General features: G+C 33.1%; 1 protein-coding gene across 1 annotated transcript in view; it reads left to right on the top strand.

The window, feature by feature from the left end:
* The window catches only part of LOC148950925 (calcium release-activated calcium channel protein 1-like), a 148195-nt gene extending 124024 nt beyond the window's left edge, over positions 1-24171 (top strand). The window contains exon 5 of the mRNA XM_089090068.1: positions 23801-24171. Within this exon, the coding sequence (XP_088946194.1) occupies positions 23801-24083 (283 nt within the window). The 3' untranslated portion in view covers positions 24084-24171. The remainder of the gene's footprint in view (positions 1-23800) is intronic.
* Positions 24172-26070: the final 1899 nt, after the last annotated feature.

Genomic DNA, 26070 nt, shown 5'->3' with positions numbered 1-26070 from the left:
TTCAGTAGAAACTTCATATTTGAGTACTAACGACCTTTTTTTTACTATTAACTGGTAGAGATACGGTAATTTCATTGTCAAAAAATATCAGTGACTACACATAAATCCTCTGGTGTGTTCTGATTGAGGTCCCGTAGAATATAACCATAGGGTTTATTTGTAGCCTGACTGTATACCAAGAGTAGAAATTTCGGTTCATCCGGATTTTTTTGACTGTTCAAAGTTATGAGGGAACTTAATTCACATATAACCCTGTAGATGATATAGTAAGTACACTTCAAAGTAAGTATCCTTATACGCTTGATCTGGTGAAAGAGATTGTGTAGAATTAGGGTTACGGAAATCTGTTCATGATGAGATCGGACAGTGAACAATTGTATATCTCCTGACACCCTTCTTCAATGGATTCAGCTAAATCATCAATAATCAACCAAGAGTTTGGTTCAATCATAGGCAGCGCAATCGCGCTGTCTAACTAAAGAACGATTTTGGCACAATGTATTATTTTTTTCCATAGCAGGGCACTTCGTATCGAAGAGGTTGTCGTAGAAATTTCGAAAAGGGCTCATTGGATTGGGAATTGGAGTGGCTAGGGCACTTTTTAATAGTCAAAAGTGATTGAGGGTAACTAGTCCCAACCCCACACCCATCATTCCCCCAAACAAATCCAATCAAAATTTTGACATAACCATTTTGTTCAGCGTAGTTGATTTCCACATAGAAAATATAGTTTGAGAAGAACACTCCCCTGCAACCCTCAGGGCAAGGGTTTTAAGCTATGCCCTGGGGGCATATAAGAACGATGTTGGCACAATGTACTATTTATTATTTTTTTCCTTTAGAACAAGACACTTCCTATCGAAGAAGTTGTCGTAGAAACTTCAAAAAGGGCTCATTCAATTGGAAATTAGAGTGGCTTGTGCCCTTTTTAATAGTCAAAAGTGACTGGAAGGCGACTAACAGCCCTTCTTCGTCCACCATTTCTCGAAACTCATTCAATAAAAATTTTGAGATAGCCATTTTGTTCAGTGTAGTTGATTTCCTGATAGAAACTATGTTTTTGAGGAGGACACTCCCCCAGAGCCCTAAGGGCAAGTGTTGTAAGTTTTGCCCTGGGGGCATATAAGGTTTTTTATAGAAGGCGTTGTCCTAGAAACTTCATCAAAAGGCTAATTTGAATGGAAATTCAATGGGCTAGTACCCTTTTTAATAGTCAAAAGGGATTGGACGGCAACTAACCCCCCTCTCACGCCCACCTTTTCCCCAAACACATCCAATCAAAATATTGAAATAGCCATTTTATTCAACATAGTTTTAAGTTCTGGAAATTAGGACTTTGAGGATGACAACCCCCCCCCCCCCAACAGCCCTCAGGGCAAGGGTCGTAAGTTATGCCTTGGGGCATATAAGGTTTTTATAGAACGTGTTGTCGTAGAAACTTCAAAAAGGGCTCGTTCTATTGGAAATTGAAATAGCTAGTTTCCTTTTTAATAACCGAAAGTGATTGGAAGTCAATTAACACCCCTTCCACGTCCACCATTTCTCCGAACACATCCAATAAAAATTAGGAGATAACGAATTTGTCCCACAACGTTCAAAGTTCAGGAAATTATACCTTTGAGTAGGACACTCCACAGTCTTCAGGGCAAGGGTTATAAGTTATGCCCTGGGGGCATATAAAGTTTTATTTAAATCTTTGTCGTAGAAACTTGAAAAAGGGCTCATTCGATTTAAAATACAAAGGACTAGTACCCTTTTTGATAATCAAAAGTGATTTGAACGCAAATAACCCCCCTCTTATGCCGACATTTTCCCCAAACACATGCAATCAAAATTTGTAGATAGCCATTTTATTCATCGTGGTTGAATGTTTTGGAAATTGTGTCTTTAAGGATGACAACCCCTTCCCCCCCCCCGCACTGTCCTCAGGGCAAGGGTTATAAGTTATGCCCTGGGGGCATATAAAGTTTTTATTGAAAGCGTTGTTGTAGAAACTTCAAAAGGGCTCATCGAATTTGAAATCGAAAGGGCTAGTGCCTTTTTAATAGTTAAAAGTGATTAGAGAGCGAATAACACCCCTCTCACGCCCACCATTGTTCCAAACAGATCCAATCAAAGTTTTGAAATATCCATTTTGTTCAATGTAGATGAACGTTCTAGAAGTCAGGTATTTTGAGAGAGAAAGGTTTATTCTAAACAAACAAACAATTTAACATAAGTTTAGCGGCCATCCCAAGAAGTAAAAACTTGTCCAATGGGGTGGCAAAAATACACTAACATAACAAAACAATAAAAAACGAAAAGAAAATAACCTATCTATATCACAGTCTCCAAACAGCACCAAAAACCTGACCCCTTAACATTTTCATTAAATTTACTATCATATTCAGAACCATCACCCCCAGGAGCCATAAACATTTACCAATATCATTATTAAAAAAAAAACACTAAAATTCATACTTACTAAAAAGCATCTCTTTAATTACTATCTTAAACGAAGAAATATTACCTATAATTTTTATATTTTGGTCAAGATGGTTCCAGCTTCTGATCCCCCTGTGATAACGCCCTCAGAGCCCTCAATGCAAGGGTTGTAAGTTATGCCATGGAGGCATATAAGGTTTACATAGAAAGCTGTTGTAAAAACTTCAAAAAGGGGCTCATTTGATTGGAAATTGAAATTGTCCTTTTTCATTGGCAGCGCAATCGCGGTGCCTAAGTAAAGAACGATCTTGGCACATTGTATTATTTTTTTTCATGCCAGGGCACTTAGCATCGAAGGGGTTGTCTTAGAAACTTCGAAAAGGGCTCATTCGATTGGAAAGTGGAACTTCTAATGCCCTTTTTAATAGTCGAAAGTGATTGCAAAGCAGCTAACACCCCTTCCACACCCACCATCTCCCCAAACACATCCAATCTTTGAGTAAATCATTTTGTTCAGCGTAGTTTATTTCCATATAGATATTATATTTTTGAGGAAGACTCTCCCCCACAGCCCTCAGGGCAAGGGCTATAATTTATGCCCTGGGAGCATATAAGGTTTTTAAAGAAAGTGTTGTCGTAGAAACTTCAAAAAGGGCTCATCTGATTGAAAATTGAAATGGCTAGTAGTAATGGTTCAATCTAAGTGTCCCCCCATATAGCTACAATCTAAGGTAGCAGAGTGTCTCCCCATATAGCTACAATCTAAGGTAGCAGAGTGTCTCCCCATATAGCTATAATGATAAGTAGCGGACAGTACACCTGCCAATACAAGCAGACAGTGTAATGACCTGATTCAACTACCGTAAAAATTCGTGCTGATCTCTGTTCAAAGTGCGTGATGTTTTCATGGTAGTGATTCGTTTTCTTTATACTATAGTAATTTCCTATCTGTCTGCTACCTTTAATTTTACACAGTAATTTTTTTTTGTATGGATGTTTTATTGTATGAATATATGGATTTTTAATTTTAATAGTTTTTTTTATTGATGTCATTTTATTGTACTCTAATGATGATATTTTTCTTTTCCAATGATACGATTTTTTAAATTCTAAGGAACTTCCCATTGATTTTATGAAATTTGTGTTTGATATGGGAATCGAACGTGAGACCCGTGATTTCCTAAGGTAAAAGAACGACACGTTAATTGACTGAACCCACAAGCCATTGAATATATTATGATTTTAGAAATACATTCAATGTATTGTTTCTGGGACATTGCCCAACTGATGTTAAGCGTCACAATATCGCAACAGGTTCATTCCATTGAACTGGAACAAGTTCAAGCACATTCGATTTATCAATTGGATTTTTGATAGGTGTTAAAATTGACCTGTTTCGGGGTATTTTTATGGCATCATCGTGAGAATATGCATACCACGATAATATGAGATGTATACTAGACAAACAATTTCTTCTGATACTTGGGCCCCAAGTCCTACCCCTATCCTTCAACCCTATCCCTCCACCCTCCCTCCAACCCCCCCCCCTCCCTCCAACCAACACCCCCGCCCCCCCCCCCCCCAACTTTATTTTTAACTTTTTTTTTTACTTTTTTTTACTTTATTTTAACTTTTTTTTAACTTTTTTTTTAACTTTTTTGAAATTTTTTTATGGCCATTGTACTGTCTGCTTGTACCTTGGTTTACCTTGTCAGAGTTATATTCTCATGATTTTTCAAAGTTCATTTTGAATTTCTTTCATTGAAATGCAAGAGTTGGAATATTTCAGTAGTATTTTGTCTTGGTTTACCTTGTCACACTTACATTCTCTTGATCTTTCAAAGATCATTTTGTATTTCTTTCGATGAAATGAAGGAGTTGGAATATTTCAGTAGTGTCCTGTCATTATTTACCATGTCAAAGTTACATTCTCTTGATTTTTCAAACTTCTTTTTGGATTTCTTTCATTGAAATGCAAGAGTTGGAATATTTCAGTAGTGTTTTTTTGTGCTTTAACATGTCACAGTTACATTCTCTTGATTTTTTTCAAAGTTCATTTTATATTTCTTTCGTTGAAATGCAAGAGTTGGAATATTTCAGTAGTGTTTTGTCATGGTTTACCATGTCACAGTTACATTCTCTTGATTTTTCAAAGTTCATTTTGAATTTATTTCGTGAAATGCAAGAGTTGGAATATTTCAGTAGTGTTTTGTTGTGCTTTACCATGTCACAGTTACATTCTCTTGATTTTTCAAAGTTCATTTTGAATTTCTTTCATTTTGGATTTTTAAATTCTCTTGATTTTTCTAAGTTCACTTTGAATTTCTTTCGTGAAATGCAAGAGTTGGAATATTTCAGTTTTGTTTTGTCGTGGTTAACCTTGTCAAAGTTACATTCTCTTGATTTTTCAAAGTTCATTTTGAATTTCTTTCGTGAAATGCAAGAATTGGAATATTTCAATATCGTTTTATCGTGGTTTACCTTGTCACAGTTACATTCTCATGATTTTTCAAAGTTCATTTTGGATTTCTATCCTTGAAATGCAAGAGTTGGAATATTTCAGTAGTGTTTTGTCATGAATTACATTGTCACAATTACATTCTCTTTATTTTTCAAAGTTCATTTTGAATTTCTTTCGTGAAATACAAGAGTTGGAATATTTCAATAGTGTTTGTTGCGCTTTACCATGTCACAGTTACATTCTCTTGATTTTTCAAGTTCATTTTGGATTTCTTTCGTTGAAATGCAAGAGTTGGAATATTTCACTAGTGTTTTGTCGTGGTTTACCTTGTCACAGTTACATTCTCTTAATTTTTCAAAGTTCATTTTGAATTTCTTTCATTGAAATGCAAGAGTTGGATTATTCCAGTAGTGTTTTGTCGTGGTTTACCTTGTTAAAGTTACATTCTCTTAATTTTTCAAAGTTCATTTTGAATTTCTTTCGTTGAAATGAAAGAGTTGGAATATTTCAGTAGTGTTTTGTCATGGTTTAATTTGTCACAGTTGCATTCTCATGATTTTTCAAAGTTCATATTGAATTTCTTTCATTGAAATGCAAGAGTTGGATTATTTCAGTAGTGTTTTGTCGTGGTTTACCTTGTCGCACTTACATTCTCTTGATTTTTCAAAGTTCATTTTGGATTTCTTTCGTTGAAATGCAAGTTGGAATATTTCAGTTGTGTTTTGTCATGGTTTACCATGTTACAGTTACATTTCTTGATTTTTCAAAGTTCATTTTGAATTTCTTTCATTTTGGATTTTTACATTCTCTGTATTTTAAAAAAGTTCATTTTGAATTTCTTTCGTGAAATGCAAGAATTAGAATATTTTAGTGGTGTTTTATCGTGGTTTACCTTGTCACAGTTACATTCTCATGATTTTTCAAAGTTCATTTTGGATTTCTTTCCTTGAAATGCAAGAGTTGGAATATTTCAGTAGTGTTTTGTCGTGAATTACATTGTCACAATTACATTCTCTTTATTTTTCAAAGTTCATTTTGAATTTCTTTCGTTGAAATGCAAGAGTTGGAATATTTCAGTAGTGTTTGTTGCGCTTTAACATGTCACAGTTAAATTATCTTGATTTTTCAAGTTCATTTTGGATTTCTGTCGTTTAAAAGAAATAGTTTGAATATTTCACTAGTGTTTTATTATGGGTTACCTTGCCACGGTTACATTTACTTGATTTGTCAAAGTTCATTTTGAATTTCTTTCGTTAAAATGCAATGGGTGGTATATTTCAGTAGTGTTATATCCTGGTTTTCCTTGTCACAGTTACATTCTCTTTATTTTTCAATGCTCATTTTGAATCTCTTTCGTTGAGATGCAAGAGTTGGAATATTTCAGTAGTGTTTCGTCGTGGTTTACCCTGTCACAGTTACATTCTCATGATATTTCAAAGTTCACATTGAATTTATTTCATTGAAGTTCAAGAGTTATATTATTTCAGTAGTATTTTGTGGTGGTTTACCTTGTCACACTTACATTCTCTTGATTTTTCAAAGTTCATTTGGGATTTCTTTTGTTGATATGCAAGAGTTGGAATTTTTCAGTAGTGTTTTGTCATGGTTTACCTTGTCACAGTTACAGGCTCTTAATTTTTCAAAGTTCATTTTGAATTTCTTTCGTTCAAATGCAAGATTTTGAATATTTCAGTAGTGTTTTGTTGTACTTTACCTTGTCACAGTTACATTCTCTTGATTTTTCAAAGTTCATTTTGAATTCCTTTCGTTGAAATGCAAGAATTGGAATATTTCAGTAGTGTCTTTTCGTGGTTTACCTTGTCACAGTTACATTCTCTTGATTTTTCAATGTTCATTTTGAATTTCTTTCATTGAAATGCAAGAGTTGGAATATTTTAGTAGTGTCTTGTCATGGTTTATCTTGTCACAGTTACATTCTCTTCATTTTTCAAAGTTCAATTTGAATTTCTTTCTTGAAATGCAAGAGTTGGAATATTTCGGTAGTGTTTTGTCGTGGTTTACCTTGTCACAGTTACATTCTCTTGATTTTTCAAAGTTCATTTTGAATTACTTTCATTGAAATGCAAGAGTTGGAATATTTTAGTAGTGTCTTGTCATCGTTTACCTTGTCACAGTTACATTCTCTTGATTTTTCAAAGTTCATTTTGAATTTGTTTCGTGAAATGCAAGAGTTGGAATATTTCAGTAGTGTTTTGTCGTGGTTTACCGTGTCACAGTTACATTCTCTTGATTTTTCAAAGTTCATTGTGGGTTTTTTTCATTGAAATGTGTTTTGTTGTTCTTTACCGTGTCACAGTTACATTCTCTTGATTTTTCAAAGTTCATTTTGGATTTCTTTCATTGAAATGCAAGAGGTAGAATATTTCAGTAGTGTTTTGTTGTGCTTTACCATGTCAAAGTTACATTTTCTTAATTTTTAAAAGTTCATTTTTAATTTCTTTCTTTGAAATGCAAGAGTTAGAATATTTCAGTAGTGTTTTGTCGTGGTTTACCTTGTCACAGTTACATTCTCTTAATTTTTCAAAGTTCATTTTGAATTTCTTTCGTTGAAATGCAAGAGTTGGAATATTTCAGTAGTGTTTTATCGTTGTTTACCATGTCACAATTACATTCTCTTGATTTTTCATAGTTCATTTTGAATTTCTTTCGTGAAATGCAAGAGTAGGAATATTTTAGTAGTGTTTTGAAAAAAACACGGTTTAACTTGTCACAGTTACATTCTCTTGATTTTACAAAGTTCATCTTGGATTTCTTTCATTGAAATGCAAGAGTTGAATTATTTCAGTAGTGTTTTGTTGTGGTTTACCTTGTCACACTTACATTCTCTTGATTTTTCAAAGTCCATTTTGGAATTCTTTCGTTGAAATGCAAGAGTTGGAATATTTCACTAGTGTTTTGTCATGGTTTACCTTGTCATAGTTACATTCTCTTAATTTTTAAAAGTTCATTTTTAATTTCTTTCTTTGAAATGCAAGAATTGGAATATTTCAGTAGTGTCTTGTCGTGGTTTACCTTGTCACAGTTACATTCTCTTAATTTTTCAAAGTTCTTTTTGAATTTCTTTCTTTGAAACGTAAAAGTTGGGATATTTCAGTAGTTTTATATTGTGCTTTACCTTGTCACATGAAGATTCTCTTGATTTTTCTAAGTTCATTTTTGGATTTCTTTAGTTGAAATACAAGAGTCGTAATATTTCAGTAGTGTCTTGTCGTGGTTTACCTTGTCACAGTTACATTCTCTTAATTTTTCAAAGTTCATTTTGAATTTCTTTCGTTGAAATGCAAGAGTTGGAATATTTCAGTAGTGTTTTGTTGTGCTTTACCTTGTCACAGTTACAATCTCTTGATTTTTCAAAGTTCATTTTGAATTTCTTTCGTTGAGATGCAAGGGTTGGAATATTTCAGTAGTATTTTTGTCGTGGTTTACCTTTTCACAGTTACATTCTCTTGATTTTTAGAAGTTCATTTTGAATTTATTTCGTGAAATGCAAGAGTTGGAATATTTCAGTAGTGTTTTGTCGTGGTTTACCTTGTCACAGTGACTTTCTCTTGATTTTTCAAAGTTCATCTTGAATTTCTTTCATTTAAATGCAAGAGTTCGACTATTTCAGTAGTGTTTTGTCGTGGTTTACCGTGTCACAGTTACATTCTCTTGATTTTTTCAAAGTTCATTGTGGATTTCTTTAATTGAAATGTGTTTTGTTTTGCTTTACCTTGTCACAATTAAATTCTCTTTATTTTTCAAAGTTCATTTTGGATTTCTTTCGTTGAAATGCAAGAGTTGGAATATTTCAGTAGTGTTTTGTTGTGCTTTACCTTGTCACAGTTACATTATTTTGATTTTTCAAAGTTCATTTTGGATTTACTTCATTGAAGTGCAAGAGTTTAAATATTTCAGTAGTGTTTTGTCATGGATTACCTTGTCACAGTGAAATTCTTTTTATTTTTCAAAGTTTATTTTGGGTTTCTTTAATTGTATTACAAGAGTTGTAATATTTCGGTTCATCAAAAGAAATTCAAAATGAACTTTGAAAAATCAAGAGAATGTAACATAGACAAGTTAAACAAAACAAAAAACTACTGAAATATTCCAACTCTTGCATTTCAACGAAAGAACTTCAATATGAACCTTGAAAAATCAAGAGAATATAATTGTGACAAGGTAAACAACGACAAGACACTACTGAAATATTCCAGTTCTTGCATTTCAACGAAAGAAATTCAAAATGAACTTTGAAAAATCAAGAGAATGTAGATCTGCCAAGGTAAAGCACAACAAAACACTACAACATATTCCAACTCTTGCATTTCAACGAAAGAAATTCAAAATGAACTTTGAAAAATTAAGAGCCTGTAACTGTGACAAGGTAAACCATGACAAAACACTACTGAAATATTCCAACTCTTGCATTTCAACGAAAGAAATCCAAAATAAACTTTGAAAAATCAAGAGAATGTAAGTGTCACAAGGTAAACCACCACAAAACACTACTGAAATAATCCAATTCTTGCATTTCAATGAATGAAATCCAAAATGAACTTTGAAAAATTAAGAGAATGTAACTCTGACATAGTAAACCAAGACACAACTCTACTGAAATAATCCAACTATATCATTTCAATGATAAAAATACAAAAACAACTTTGAAAATTCATGAGAGTGTAACTGTGGCTTGGTAAACCACGATGAAACACTAGTGAAATAATCCAACTCTCGCATTTCAATGAAAGAAATCCAAAATGAACTTGAAAAATCAAGAGAATGTAACTGTGACATGGTAAAATCAAGAGAATGTAAGTGTGACAAGGTATACCACAACAAAACACTACTGAAATAATTCAACTCTTGCATTTCAATGAAAGAAATCCAAGATGAACTTTGTAAAATCAAGAGAATGTAACTTTGACAAGGTAAACCGCGTTTTTTGTCAAAGCACTACTAAAATATTCCAACTCTTGCATTTCATGAAAGAAATTCAAAATGAACTTTGAAAAATCAAGAAAATGTAATTGCTACATGGTAAACCACGATAAAACTACTGAAATATTCCAACTCTTGCATTTTACGAAAGAAATCCAAAATAAACTTTGAAAAATCAAGAAAACGTAACTGTGACAAGGTAAAGCACAAAAATACACTACTGAAATAATCCAACTCTTTCATTTGAACGAAAGAAATCCAAAATGAACTTTGAAAAATCAAGAGAATGTAACTGTGACAAGGTAAAGGAAAATAAAACAAATTTCAATGAAAGAAATCCAAAATAAAATTTGAAAAATCAAGAAAATGTAAGTCTGACAAAGTAAACCATGAAAAGACACTACTAAACTATTCCAACTCTTGCACTTCAACGAAAGAAATTCTAGATTAACTTTGAAAAATGAAGAGAATGTCACAGTGACAAGGTAAACCACGACAACATACTACTGAAATATTCCAACTCTTACATTTCACGAAACTAATTCAAAATGAACTTTGAAAAATAAAGAGAATGTAACTGTGACAAGGTAAACCACGACAAAACACTACTGAAATTTTCCAACTCTTACATTTCACGAAACTAATTCAAAATGAACTTTGAAAAATAAAGAGAATGTAACTGTGACAAGGTAAACCACGACAAGACACTACTAAAATATTCCATCTCTTGCATTTCAATGAAAGAAATTCAAAATGAACTTTGAAAACCCAAGAGAATGTAACTGTTACAAGGTAAAGCACAACAAAACACTACTGAAATATTCCAACTCTTGCATTTCAACGAAAGAAATTCAAAATAAACTTTGAAAAATTAAGAGAATGTAACTGTGACAAGGTAAACCACGACAAGGAACTACTGAAATATTCCAATTCTTGCATTTCAACGAAAGAAATTCAAAATGAACTTCGAAAAATCAAGAGAATGTAACTGTGACAAGGTAAAGCACTACAAAACACTACTGAAATATTCCAACTCTTGCATTTCTACAAAAGAAATCCAAAATGAACTTTGAAAAATCAAGAAAATGTAATTGTGACAAGGTAAAGAACAACAAAACACATTTAATTGAAAGAAATCCACAATGAACTTTGAAAAAATCAAGAGAATGTAAGTTTGACACGGTAAACCACGACAAAACACTACTGAAATTTTCCAACTCTTGCATTTCAACGAAAGAAATTCAAGATGAACTTTTAAAAATCAAGATAATGTCACTGTGACAAGGTAAACCACGACAAAACACTACTTAACTATTCCAGCTCTTGCATTTCATGAAACAAATTCAAAATGAACTTTGAAAAATCAAGAGAATGTAACTGTGACAAGGTAAACCATGACAAGACACTACTAAAATATTCCAACTCTTGCATTTCAATGACAGAAATTCAAAATGAACTTTGAAAAACCAAGAGCATGTAACTGTGGCAAGGTAAAGCACAACAAAACACTACTGAAATATTCCAACTCTTGCATTTCAACGAAAGAAATTCAAAATGAACTTTGAAAAATTAAGAGAATGTAACTGTGACAAGGTAAACTACGAGAAGACACTACTGAAATATTCCAACTCTTGCATTGCAGTGAAAGAAGTCCAAAATGAACTGTGAAAAATCAAGATAATTAAACTGCGACAAGGTGCATCACATTAAAACACTACTGAAACATTCAGATTCTTACATTTCAAAGAAAAAAATACCAAATAAACTTTGAAAAATCAAGAGCCTGTAACTGTGACAAGGTAAACCATGACAAAACGCTACTTAAATATTCCAACGCTTGCATTTCAACGAAAGAAATCCAAGATGAACTTTGAAAAATCAAAAGAATGTAACTGTGACAAGGTAAACCACAACAAAACACTACTGAAATAATCTAACTCTTGCATTTCAATGAAAAAAATTCAATATCAACTTTGAAAAATCATGAGAATGTAACTGTGACAAGGTAAATCACGACAAAACACTACTGAAATAATCCAACTCTTGCATTTCAATGAAAGAAATTCAAAATGAACTTTGAAAAATCAAGAGAATGTAACTGTGACATGGTAAACCATGACAAAACACTACTGAAATGTTCCAACCCTTGCATTTCAAAGATAGAAATTCAAACTGATATTCGAAAAATCAAGAGAATGTAACTGTGACAAGGTAAAGCACTACAAGACACTAGTGAAATATTCCAACTCTTGCATATCAATTAAAAAAATCAAAAATGAACTTTAAAAAATTAATAGAATGTAAATGCGACAAGGTAAATCACGACAAAACACTAATGATATGATCCAACTCTTGCATCTCAACGAAAGATATCCAAAATGAGCTTTGAAAAATAAAGTGAATGTAACTGTGACAAGGTAGACCACAACAAAACACTAATGAAATATTCCAACTCTTGCATTTCTCTTGCAAAAGAATGTAAAAATCCAAAATGAACTTTGAAAAATCAAGAGAATGTAACTGTTACAAGGTAAACCACGACAAAACACTACTGAAATATACCAACTCTTGCATTTCAAAGAAAGAAATCTAAAATGAACTTTGAAAAATCAAAAGAATGTAACTGTGACAAGGTAAACCATAACAAAACACTACTGAAATATTCCAACTCTTGCATTTCAACGAAATAAATCCAAATTAAACTTTGAAAAATAAAGAGAATGTAACTGTCACAATGTAAACCACGACAAAACACTACTGAAATATTCCAACTCTTGCATTTCAAGGAAAGAAATCCAAAATGAACTTTGAAAAATCATGAGAATGTAACTGTGACAAGGTAAACAATGACAAAACACTATTGAAATATTCTAACTCTTGAATTTCACGAAAGAAATTCAAAATGAACTTTAAAAAATTAAGAGAATGTAACTGTGACATGGTAAACCACGACAAAACACTACTGAAATATTCCAACTCTTGCATTTCACGAAAGAAATTCAAAATGAACTTTGAAAAATCAAGAGAATGTAAAAATCCAAAATGAAAGAAATTCAAAATGAACTTTGAAAAATCAAGAGAATGTAATTTTGACATGGTAAACCATGACAAAACGGTACTGTAATATTCTAACTCTTGCAGAAATCCAAAATAAACTTTGAAAAATTAAGAGAATGTAACTGTGACAAGGTAAACCATGACAAAACAGTACTAAAATAGTCCAATTCTTGCATTACAACGAAAAAAATCCAAAATGAAATTATAAAAATCAAGAGCATGTAACTGCGACATGGTAAACCACAACAAAACACTACTGGACTATTCCAACTCTTTTATTTCAAATAAAAAAATTCAAAATGAACTTTGAAAAATGAAGAGAATGTAACTGTGACATGGTAAACCATGACAAAACACTACTGAAATATTCCAACTCTTGCATTTCAATGAAAGAAATCCAAAATGAACTTTGAAAAATCAAGTGAATGTAACTGTAACATGGTAAAGCAAAACAAAACACTACTGAAATATTCCAACTCTTGCATTTCTCTTGCAAAAGAATGTAAAAATCCAAAATGAACTTTGAAAAATCAAGAGAATGTAACTGTTACAAGTTAAACCACGACAAAACACTACTGAAATATTCCGACTCTTTCATTTAAAATAAAGAAATCCAAAATGAACTTTGAAAAATCAAGAGAATGTAACTGTGACAAGGTAAACCATAACAAAAAACTACTGAAATATTCCAACTCTTGCATTTCAACGAAAGAAATCCAAATTAAACTTTGAAAAATAAAGAGAATGGAATTGTGACAAGGTAAACACTGACAGCTAACTACTTCAACCTACCAACTCTTACCTTACAAGGAAATATATCCAAAAATGAATTGTGAAGTATTTTGAGACCATGATAGTTGCATGTTAGCACATTACAAATAACTTCCTTGTTAATTCGGCTCCATATATTAACGAAAGAAATTCAAGAAGATCTTTAAAAAATCAAGAAAATGTAACAGTGACATGGTAAACCACGACAAAACACTACTGAAATATTCCAATTCTTGCATTTCACGAAAGAAATTCAAAATGAACTTTGAAAAATCAAGAGAATGTAAAAATCCAAAATGAAAAAAATTCAAAATGAACTTTGAAAAATCAAGAGAATGTAACTGTGACAGGGTTAACCACAATGACATATCATTGAAATATACCGACTCGTGATTTCTATCTATAGAACTCATAAAATAACTTTGAAAAATCTTTCTATCGTAGCTTAGAAATGTAAATCCACGACAAAACACAACTTGAATAATCCGGCTCTTAATTTTCATTGAAAGAAATCAAAAATGAACTTTGAAAAGTCAAGAGAATGTAAGTGTGACAAGTTAAAGCACAAGAAAACAATACTGAAATATTCCAACTCTTGCATTTCAAGGAAAGAAATACAAAATAAACTTTGAAAAATCATTAAAAAGTAACTGTGACAAGGTAAACCACGACAAAACCCTACTGGAATATTCCAACTCTTGCATTTCAAGGAAAGAAATCCAAAATGAACTTTGAAAAATCATGAGAATGTAACTGTGACAAGGTAAACCACGATAAAACACTATTGAAATATTCCAACTCTTGTATTTAACGAAAGAAATTCAAAATGAACTTTGAAAAATCAAGAGAATGTAACTTTGACATGGTAAACCACGACTAAACACTACTGAAATATTCCAATTCTTGCATTTCACGAAAGAAATTCAAAATGAACTTTGAAAAATCAAGAGAATGTAAAAATCCAAAATGAAAGAAATTCAAAATGAACTTTGAAAAATCAAGAGAATGTAACTGTGACACCGTAAACCATGACAAAACAGTACTAAAATACTCTAACTCTTGTACTTCAATGAAAAAAATCTCAAAATGAACTTTGAAAAATCCAGAAAATGTAACTGTGACATGGTAAACCACGACAAAACACTACTGAAATATTCCAACTCTTGCATTTCAACGAAAGAAATTAAAAAAAAACTTTGAAAAATTAAGAGAATGTAACTGTGACAAGGTAAACCATGAAAAAACACTACTGAAATATTCCAACTTTTGCATTTCAACGAAAGAAATACAAAATGAACGTTGAAAAATTAAGAGAATGTAACTTTGACATGGTAAACCATGACAAAACCCTACTGAAATATTCCAACTCTTGCATTTCAACGAAAGAAATCCAAAATGAACTTTGAAAAAAATCAAGAGAATGTAACTTTGATAAGGTAAAGCACAACAAAACAGTACTGAAATATTCCAACTCTTGCATTTCAACAAAAGAAATTCAAAATGAACTTTAAAGAATTAAGAGAATGTAACTCTGACAAGGTAAACCATGACAAAACACTACTGAAATAATCCAACTCTTGCATTTCAACGAAAAAAATTCAAAATTAGCTTTGAACAATTAAGATAATTTAGCTGTGACTATGTATATCACGACAAAAAACAACTGAAATAATACAATTGTTACATTTCAACGAAATAAATAAAAAATTATCTTTGAAAAATAATGAGAAATTAGATGTGACAAGTTTAACCAAGAAAAAACAATAATGTAATATTCCAACTCTTGCATTTCAAGGAAAGAAATCCAAAATGAACTTTGAAAAATCATAAGAATGTAACTGTGACAAGGTAAACCCCGATAAAACACTATTGAAATATTCCAAATCTTGCATTTCACGAAAGAAATTCAAAAGGATCTTTGAAAAATCCAGAGAATGTAACTGTGACATGGTAAACCACGACAAAACACTACTGAAATATTCCAATTCTTGCATTTCAACGAAAGAAATCCAAAATCAATTTTGAAAAATAAATAGAATGTAAATTTTACAATGTAAAACACTACAAAACAATAATTAAATATTCCAACTCTTGCACTTCAAGGAAAAAAATCCAAAATGAGCATTAAAAAAACATGATAATCGAATTTTGACAAGTTAAAGCACGACAAAGTAATCCCGAAATACGACACCATGTTAAATACACGAGGAAATTTAATTCTGATCTCTAATGAACCACGAGGATATTACGGTGTCGTTATGGAGAATAACGGGTACTCTCTGAAAAATTCTACCTAGGGTAGATCACGAAAGAATTTCGAAATGAACATTTAAAAATTAGTAACCTGTGACATTCCAAAATGAAAAAAATACTAAATGAACTTTAAAAAATCAAGAGAATGTAACTGTGACAGGTTAAACAATGACAAAACATTACTGAAATATTCCAACTCTCGCCTTTCAACGAAAGAAATTCCAACCGAACCGTGAAAAATCAATAAATTTAACTATGACAAGGTAAACCACGTCATGACACTGCAGATACAATTCACCTCTCGCATTATAACGACAGATATCCAAAATGAAATTTTAAAATTTAAGGGAATGTAACTGTGACAAAATAAAATATGAAACCACACTACTGAAATATTCCGACTCTTGCATTTCAACGAAAAATATCCAAAATAAACTTTGAAAAATCAAGAGAATGTAACTGTGACATGGCAAACCATGACAAAACACTACTGAAATATTCCAACTCTTGCATTTCAACGAAAGAAATCCAAAATGAACTTTGAAAAAAATCAAGAGAATGTAACTGTGACATGTTAAAGCACAAAAAAACACTATTGAAATATTCCAACTCTTGCATTTCAACGAAAGAAATTCAAAATGAACTTTGAAAAATCATGAGAATGTAACTCAGACTAGGTAAACCATGACAAAACACTACTGAAATATTCCAACTTTTGCATTTCAACGAAATAACTTCAAAATTAAGTTTGAACAATCAAGAGAATTTAAGTGAGACATTGTAAACCACGATAAGACTCTACTGAAATATTCTAGCTCTTGCAGTTCAACGAAAGATATACAAAATGAACTTTTAAAAATAAAGATAATGCAATTGTGACAATGTAAACCACGACAAAACATTACTGAAATATTCCAACTCTTGCATTTCAAGGAAAGAAATCCAAAAATGAACTTTGAAAAATCAAGAGAATGTAACTGTGACAAGGAAAACCACAACAAAACACTACTGAAATACTCCAATCTTGCATTTCACGAAAGAAATTCAAAATGAACTTTGAAAAATCAAGAGAATGTAACTGTGACATGGTGAACCACGACAAAACACTACTGAAATATTCCAACTCTTGCATTTCACGAAACAAATTCAAAATGAACTTTGAAAAATCAAGAGAATGTAAAAATCCAAAATGAAAGAAAATCAAAATGAACTTTGAAAAATCAAGAGAATGTAACTGTAGCATGGTAAACCATGACAAAACACTACTGAAATATTCCAACTCTTGCATTTCAACGAAAGAAATACAAAATGAACTTTGAAAAATCAAGAGAATGTAACTGTGACATGGTAAAGCACAACAAAACACTACTTAAATAATCAAACTCTTGCATTTCAATGAAAGAAATTCAAAATAAACTTTGAAAAATTAATAGAATGTAACTGTGACAAGGTAAACCATGACAGAACACTACTGAAATATTCCAACTCTTGCATTTCAACGAAAGAAATCCAAAATGAACTTTGAAAAATCAAGAGAATGTAACTTTGACATGGCAAACCATGACAAAACACTACTGAAATATTCCAACTCTGGCATTTCAAAGAAAGAAATCCAAAATGAACTTTGAAAAATCAATGAAACTTAACAGTTGCATGTTGAACCACATCAAACCACTACTGAAATATTCCAACACTATCTATACAACGAAAGAAATCCAAAATATTCATTGGATAATCAAGAAAATATTACTGTGACATGATATACCACGACAAAACACAATTGAAATATTACAACTCCTACTCATCAACGAAAGAAAATCAAAATGAACTGTGAAAAATCAAGAGCATGTAGCTTCCATAATTTCCACCGCAACACACCTGTACTGACATATTTTCGCTCTTTAATTAAGAAATTCAAAATGAACTTTGAAAAATCATGAGAATGTAACTGTGACAAGGTAAACGAAGTTACAAGCAGACAGTACAATGACCATAAAAAAAAGTTCAAAAAAGTTAAAAAAAAAGTTAAAAAAAGTTAAAAAAAAGTAAAAAAAAAGTAAAAAAAAAGTTAAAAAAAAGTTAAAAAAAAAGATGGGGGGGGGAAGGGGGTTTTGGTGGGATGGAGGAGGGGGGTGGAGGGAGGGGGAGGGATCGGGTTGAGGGATAGGGGTAGGACTTGGGGCCCAAGTATCAGAAGAAATTGTTTGTCTAGTATGCATCTCAAATCATCGTGGTATGCATATTCTCACGATGATGCCATAAAAATGCCCCGAAACAGGTCACTTTTAACACCTATCAAAAATCCAATTGATAAATCAAATGTGCTTTAACTTGTTCCAGTTCAATGGAATGAACCTGTTACGATATTGTGACGCTTAACATCAGTTGGCCAATGTCCCAGAAACAATACATTGGATGTATTTCTAAAATCATAGTATGTTCAATGGCTTGTTGGTTCAGTCAATTAACATGTCGTTCTTTTACCTTAGGAAATCACGGGTCTCGTGTTCGATTCCTACATCAAACAAAAATTTCATAAAAATCAATGGGAAGATACTTAGAATGTAAAAAATAGTATCATTGTAAAAGAAAAATATCATCATTAGAGTACAATAAAATGAAATCAATAAAAAAAAAACTATTAAGGTTAAAAATCCATATATTCATACAATAAAACATCCATACAAAAAAAAAATTACTGTGTACAATTAAAGGTTGCAGAAAGATAGGAAATTACTATAGTATAAAGGAAACAAATCACTACCATGAAAACATCACGCACTTTGAACAGAGATCAGCACGAATTTTCACGGTAGTTGAATCAGGTCATTACGCTGTCTGCTTGTATTGGCAGGTGTACTGTTTGCTACTTATCATTATAGCTATGTGGGGAGATACTCTGCTACCTTAGATTGTAGCTATATGGGGAGACACTCTGCTACCTTAGATTGTAGCTATATGGGGGATACTCTGCTAACTTAGATTGTAGCTATATGGGGGGACACTCTGCTACCTTATATTGAACCATTACTACTATGGCTAGTGTCCTTTTTAATAGTCGAAAGTGATTGGAAGGCAACTAACGCCCCTTCCACGCCCACCATTTATTCAAACACATCCAATCAAAATTTTGAGATAGCCATTTTATTCAAAGTAATTGAAAAGTCTGGAAATTATATCTAAGAGGATATCACTCCCCCACAGCCCTAACGGTAAGGGTTGTAAGGTATGCCCTGGGGGCATATAAAGCTTTTATTGAAAGCTTTGTCGTAGAAGCTTGAAAAAGGGTTCATTCGATTAGAAATTCAAAGGGCTAGTGCCCTTTTTAATAGTCAAAAGCCATTGGAAGGCAACTAACCCCCCTCTCACGCCCACTTTTTCCCCAAATACATCCAATCAAGATTTTTAATAGCCTTTTTTTCAACGTACTTAAAAGTTTTATAAATTGGCTCTTTGAGGTTGATTACCCCCTCAGAGCCCTCGTGGCAAGGGTTGTAAGTTATACCCTGGGGGAATATAAGATTTTTATAGATTGTGATGTTGTAGAAACTTCAAAAACTGCTCATTTGATTTGAAATTAGAAGGGCTTGTGCCCTACGAAACGTAAAGAACCATGTTGGCACAATGTATTTTTTTTCTTCTTCTTCGTTTTCCACACCAGGGCACTTCATACCGAAGGAGTTGTCGTAGAAACTTTGAAAAGGGCCCATTTGATTTGAAATTGGAACGGGTAGCGCCTTTTTTAGTAGTCGAAAGTGATTGGAAAGCAGCTAACATCCCTTCCACGCCCACTATTTCACCAAACACATCCAATCAAAATTTTGAGATAGCCATTTTGTTAGGTGGAGTTGATTTCCAAATAAAAATATGTTTTTGAGGAGGTCACTTCCCCAAAACTCTCAGAGCAGGGGTTTTAAGTTAAGCCCTGGGGGCATATAAGAACGATGTTGGCACAATGTATTATTTATTATTTTTTCCTTTAGACCAGGACATTTCGTATCGAAGAAGTTGTCGTAGAAACTTCTAAAAGGGCTAATTCAATTGGAAATTGAAGTGGCTTGTGCCCTTTTTTAGAGTCGAAAGAGATTGGAAGGCAACTAACACCCCTTCCATGCCCAACATTTCCCGAAACACATCAAAATTTTGAGATAGCCATTTTTTCAGCGTAGTTGAGTTCCAGAGAGAAAATATGTTTTTGAGGAGGTCACTCCCCCAAAATCCCCAGGGCAAGGATTTTAAGTTATGCCCTGGGGGCATATAAGAACAATGTTGGCACAATTTATTATTTATTATATTTTTCCTTCTGACCAGGGCACTTCGTATCGAAGAAGTAGTCGTAGAAACTTCCAAAAGGGCTCATTCAATTGGAAATCGGAATAACTTGTGCCCTTTTTAATAGTCGAAAGTGATTGGAAGGCAACTAGCACCCCTTCCACGCACACCATTTCCCTAATCACATCCAATAAAAATTTGGAGATAGCCATTATGTTCAGTGTAGTTTATTTCCAGACAAAACTATGGTTTTCAGGAGGACACTCCCCCACAGCCCTTAGGGAAATGGTTGTAAGTTATGCCCTGTGGGCATATAAGGGTTTTTATAGAAAGTGTTGTCATAGAAATTTCAAAAAAGGCTCATTCAATTGGAAATTCAAAGGTCCACTCCCCCAGAGCCCTCAGGGCAAGTGTTGTAAGTTTTCCCCAGGGGACATATAAGGTTTTTTATAGAAGGCGTTGTCGTAGAAACTTCAAAATAGGCTCATTCGACTTGAAATTCAATGGGCTAGTGCCCTTTTTAATATTCGAAAGTGGTTGGAGGGCAACTAACCTCCCTCTCACACCAACCTTTTCCCCAATCACATCCAATCAAAATTTTAAGATAGCCATTTTGTTCAACGTAGTTGAAAGTTCTGGAAAATAGGTCTTTTAGGATGACAACCCCCCAAAACCCTCAGGGCAAGGGATGTAAGTTATGCCCTAGGTGCATGTAATGTTATTATAGAACGCGTTGTCGTAGAAACTTCAGAAAGGACTCATTTAATTGGAAATTGAAATGGCTAGTGCCCTTTTTAATAGTAAAAAGTGTTTGGAATGCAACTAACACACCTTCCACGCCCACCATTTCCCCAAACACATCCAATCAAGATTTTGAGATAGCCATTTTGTTCCAAGGAGTTTAAAGTTCAGTAAATTGTACCTTTGAGCAGGACACTCCCCTCAGAGTCTTCAGGACAAGGGTTACAAGTTATGCCCTGATGGCACATAAGTTTTACTGAAATCTTAGTCGTAGAAACTTGAAAAAGGGCTCATTCGATTGGAAATTCAAAGTTCTACTGCCCTTTTTAATCGTCAAAAGTTATTTGAGGGTAACTAACCACCATCTCACGCCCACCTTTTCCCCAAACAGATCCAATAAAAATTTTGAGATAGCCATTGTGTTCAACGTAGTTGAAAGTTCTGGAAACTTGGTCTTTGATGATGACAACCCAACCACAGTCCTCAGGGTAAGGGTTATAAGTTATACCCTTGGGGCAAATAAGGTTTTCATAGAAAGCGTTGTCATAGAAACTTCAAAAAGGACTCATTCGACTGGAAATTGAAGAGTTTAGCGCCCTTTTTCATAATCGAAAAAGATTGGAGGGCAACTAACACCCCTCTCACGCCCACCATTTATCCAAATACATTCAATCAAAATTTTTAGATTGCCATTTTGTTCAGCGTAGTTGAAAGTTCTGGAAACTAGGTCTTTCAGGATGACAACCCAACCACAGCACTCAGGGCAAGGGTTATAAGTTATACCCTGGGGGCAAATAAGGTTTTCATAGAAAGCATTGTCGTAGAAACTTCAAGAAGGCCTATTTCGATTGGAAATTCATTTTTCCTATCGAATTTCATCTTTCCATTGCGATTGAAATGGCTAGTGCCCTTTTACTAGTCAAAAGTGATTGGAAGGCTTGACATTTTTATAGTAAAGATCGATGTGGGTACAATCTACTATTACTTTTTTTTCTTTTGTTTAGATCAGGGTACTTCGTAACGAAGAAGTAGTCGTAGGAGTTTCGGAAAGGGCTCATTCAACTGAAAATAGAACGGGCTATTGCCATTTTTTATAGTGGAAAGGGAGTGGAGGTTAACTAGTCCCCCTCCCACGCCCACCTTCCCATTTGCCCATTATGTTTAAAAACTAAATGTTGCCTTAAGATTAAATCAAAATGCACTGTGTTAATGATAATCCCCAATAAGGCATTTCAGCAGTATCCCAAGAACGACTGAGGGTATTATGTTCAAACTTTTGGGGCTATTTCTGCTCTTAAAATTTAACCAAATCAAAATAGCGTAAGTGTATCCAAGCTATTAAAGAAAGTAAACAGATTTTTTTTTGAATGGTATCAAGTTTTCCATTTCAGGTCAACTAGAGGAGGTAAGAAACTAAATTAAATACTACAATTTGTGTCCAGATTTTTAAAAGGTTGTGCGTTGTTAAAAATTGCTGAAAATTTTTCTCCAGCATACAAATAGCTCAAAAACCCTATGCCTTCCCAAGGCCAGAACTTAATTTGCACTTTACTAAAAAATACAAATGGATGTTCATTGTCAGTTTAATACACATATACTGATGTTTAGTAATCAAAATGGTAATATTATTTGATTTATTAAAGTTATAAAAGTAAAAACATTTACATTTTTTCAGTAAAGTGGAAATTGTGTTCTGGCCTTCGAAAGGCACAGGGGTTTTGAACCCTACTCATGCTAATTTCTGCTCGTTTTGAGTTTGACTCGGTTATTTATTGTAATTTCTGTTGGTTTTGGGTTGATTTTATTTATCGATGCTGATTTGTGGTAAATTCACGCATGGTAGATTATTTGATTTTATTTTTGCTCATTTTTGGTTTAATGGAGTAAACTACTTTTCTTTGAAAAACTTATTTTGTGGAATTTTTTTTTTAAATTAATTATATTCAAAATGTCAAGTCCCTGTATGAATTTTGTGTCTGGCGCAATAGTCTTTATTTTATCATAGGATTCTTGCCAGACAAAGGAACAACAAACACATTTATAATTAGGGCTAAATATGTGTTCATCAGGGGAGTGGTTTGGTTATATTGTCAGAGTAACAACTATTATGTAGAAAGAGAGTATAAATTGGTATTATTTTAGGGTACATGTATGATATAGCCCCTACCGCTCAAGTTTTCATAGACGCATCATAGAACCGTTTTTTTAGCTTCTTTTAGCTTAGCGTGAGACAAGACAAAGGGAAGTGACAGAATATATGAACAATTTATAATTTTAATATATATTTGCACATTAGGGGAAGGGGTAAAGTATTTGGACAGTGTGAAGTTAAAAAAAACAATTTTTACTTCATAATATGCAGAATAATTGCATATAATACATTAGGCATGCAGATCTACTATACTTTACCCCCACTCTGCCTAATGTACAAATATAAGCCCAAAATTTGTTTCTAAAGTAATATATTTTTATCATACTTAGGTATATTTCATTAGGTTTCAGATTCAGAGAAACATATTAGAAGAATATTAGGTAGGGGCTATGTCATGCAAGTACCCATTTTAATTCTATGCTAGTCTTGCATATAGCTTAGGGCTATATAGGGAGGAGTCACAGACACAACTTTGACCATAAAAAAGCATCAGAGTAGCAATCTAAAAATGCCTCTTTTTGTTTTTGCATGTCTCTTCAAGTGCTGCTATTCTGAAAACTTACCAAGTGGCAAATGATGCACTAAACCATTTGACTTTTTTATACTCTATAAATTAGAAAACATTTTCTAAAAAGAGTTTTTGGCATGTTTGTTTTTGTTTTACGATGTCTAGTCTCTCAGTTCTGGACTTATGTGGCTTTTGATTTTTCACTTAAGTTGTTTTTTAGGTGGCATGTTGATGTGGCATGGATCTTATCCACAGTTGTTGGTGTGGCCCTTTTCTTGATTGAGCTTCTATTTATTTGCTGGATTCAATTTGTACCGACTTCAACGAATGCAGGGTGGACCTCAACGGCAATCATAGCTCCTGCAATTGTTGCATTCTTTGTTTTCGCTTTAATCTTTCAAAGATATAAAGTTGTAATGAGAGACAATCTCCAACAAGAGCTAGAAGATTTGGACGAAATTGAAGATAATCTTTTCACGGAATTAGGACGTGTAAGAATGTAAAACTGGTGATATTTTCCAATTGTCAAACCTTGTACTTTGAATATGTTGTGCTAATAAGTTTTATAGCTCTAATTAAATCAAGTTTTGCAAAATAATTCAAGGTTTAGAATCTGTAAATTGGATTAGAATTGTAATCTTGCATTTAGAAAAGTATTCAGACAGAAATTGAAGACTTTGACATTTGGAACTTTATCGTGGCCTCTATTTTGTGCTCATAAATTGGTGATTTAATTTCTACTGTTTTTAATTTAATCTCCTCTAAACTACCGTTCCCACCCAACACATTTGTGCGTACAAGCCTGATCTACGTCCAACTTACCTTCCAAATTAAAGTTATATACTTAAAAAATCATTTCACTCAAGTATAACTCAAACCACATTTTTTTCGGGGGGGGGGGGGAATAATAAGGTGTGGAATCTAACTCCAAGTCATTTGAACTTGAAGTTCTGGTGACTCAAAGGTAAAGCACTTCCTCCGCAACACTTCATTAATTTTTAAATTTCACAGTCGATTTGCTACTAGGATCAGATTTTCTGTGAAAAATTTGTTGACATAGGTTGATATATATGCCTGATTGTTTTTTTCAACTTAATAGCACTTAATATTCATTGTGTATACTCTATCATCATTAAAGTAAATGCAGGGGTTGAGTTACCTCTTTGAGTCATCAAACAGTTCGTGGTAACGAACTGTAAGTAAGGAGCGACCGAGCTCAACAGCAATCGAAACTCTAAAATACGAAATTTTTATATCAATAGACAGATCTAAAGAATAAGCTTATCATGCTGAATCGAAATATACAAGATTCATCATGTTTAGTGGTACCCAAAAGTTACGAGCCGGAGAAAATTTGCCGGATTTTTTAAATAGGGGATAAACAACCCTTAGAATTATAGGATGTAAATGAAAATCCCGCCATCAGATTCAATGTATCAGTGAGCCCTACTGTAGAAGTCTCAAGCTCCTATGTGCAAAAATGCGGAATTTTGCTATTTTTGCCAGAAGACCACGTCTTACAGAATACCACGAAGATCACGAATGTGTGTTTATTTCTTTTCTTCTAATTTTTTTTTTATCTGGGATGACAGTATTGAAATAACGGTTCTATAAGATCTGGAGAGGGTGTATTCGAACGGAAATTAAAAGTTGAAGTGTTCTTTTTAAGTGACCAAAATGATTGAAGGGCAACTGGCTCCTCTTCTATTCCCATTTTGTCCCAAAGTTACCTGATCAAGATTTTGAGATAGCTATTTTGTTCAATATAGTCAAAGACCAAATAACTATGTTTTTAGCGGTAAAATAGCCCTCCAAAGTCCGTGGGGAAAGGCCTGTAAGCTATGAAATTGGCCCTATTCTTTATTGGGAAGAAGATTTGGACAAAATTGAAGATAATCTTTTCACGGAATTAGGACGTGTAAGAATGTAAAACTGGTGATATTTTTCAATTGTCAAACCTTGCTCTTTGAATATTTTGTGCTAATAAGTTTTTTAGCACTAATTAAATCAAGTTTTGCAAATCATTCAAGGTTTAAAATCTGTAAATTGGATTAGAATTGTAATCTTGCATTCAGAAAAGTATTGAGACAGAAATTGAAGACATTGACATTTGGAACTTTATCGTGGTTGAGGTGGGTTTCCATAGGGAGTATCTTTCTTGGGGAGGGAAATTTCCATTGAATGAATTTTCCAGGGGACACTTTAAATTTACATTTGACAGAATTAATATACGAAATTCTTTTTAATTGTCTCATATTCTCTTTGCCAACTCAATTTTGCATGTGAAGACGTCCTGGAGTAAATATCCAGGGTCTATTTTCCGTATGTTTTGATTTTTGGAAAAAAAAATTCCACGGAAGGGGGCATTTCCGGAGAGATCGAGAAACTAATGAGAGATTAAAGTCTTTTTCAAATGAAAGTATGCCAAGGAGAATTTTTCAAGCTGAATCTTCCGGAAGAAATTTTACGGACTGGGGGGGGGGGATTTTC

Source organism: Artemia sp. Qi Xiang Cuo, chromosome 6 (assembly GCF_049724085.1).
Source record: "Artemia sp. Qi Xiang Cuo chromosome 6, ASM4972408v1, whole genome shotgun sequence".
In the NCBI taxonomy this organism is placed as follows: Eukaryota; Metazoa; Arthropoda; class Branchiopoda; order Anostraca; family Artemiidae; genus Artemia; species Artemia sp. Qi Xiang Cuo.
This window is presented reverse-complemented; position numbering and strand designations above follow the sequence as displayed.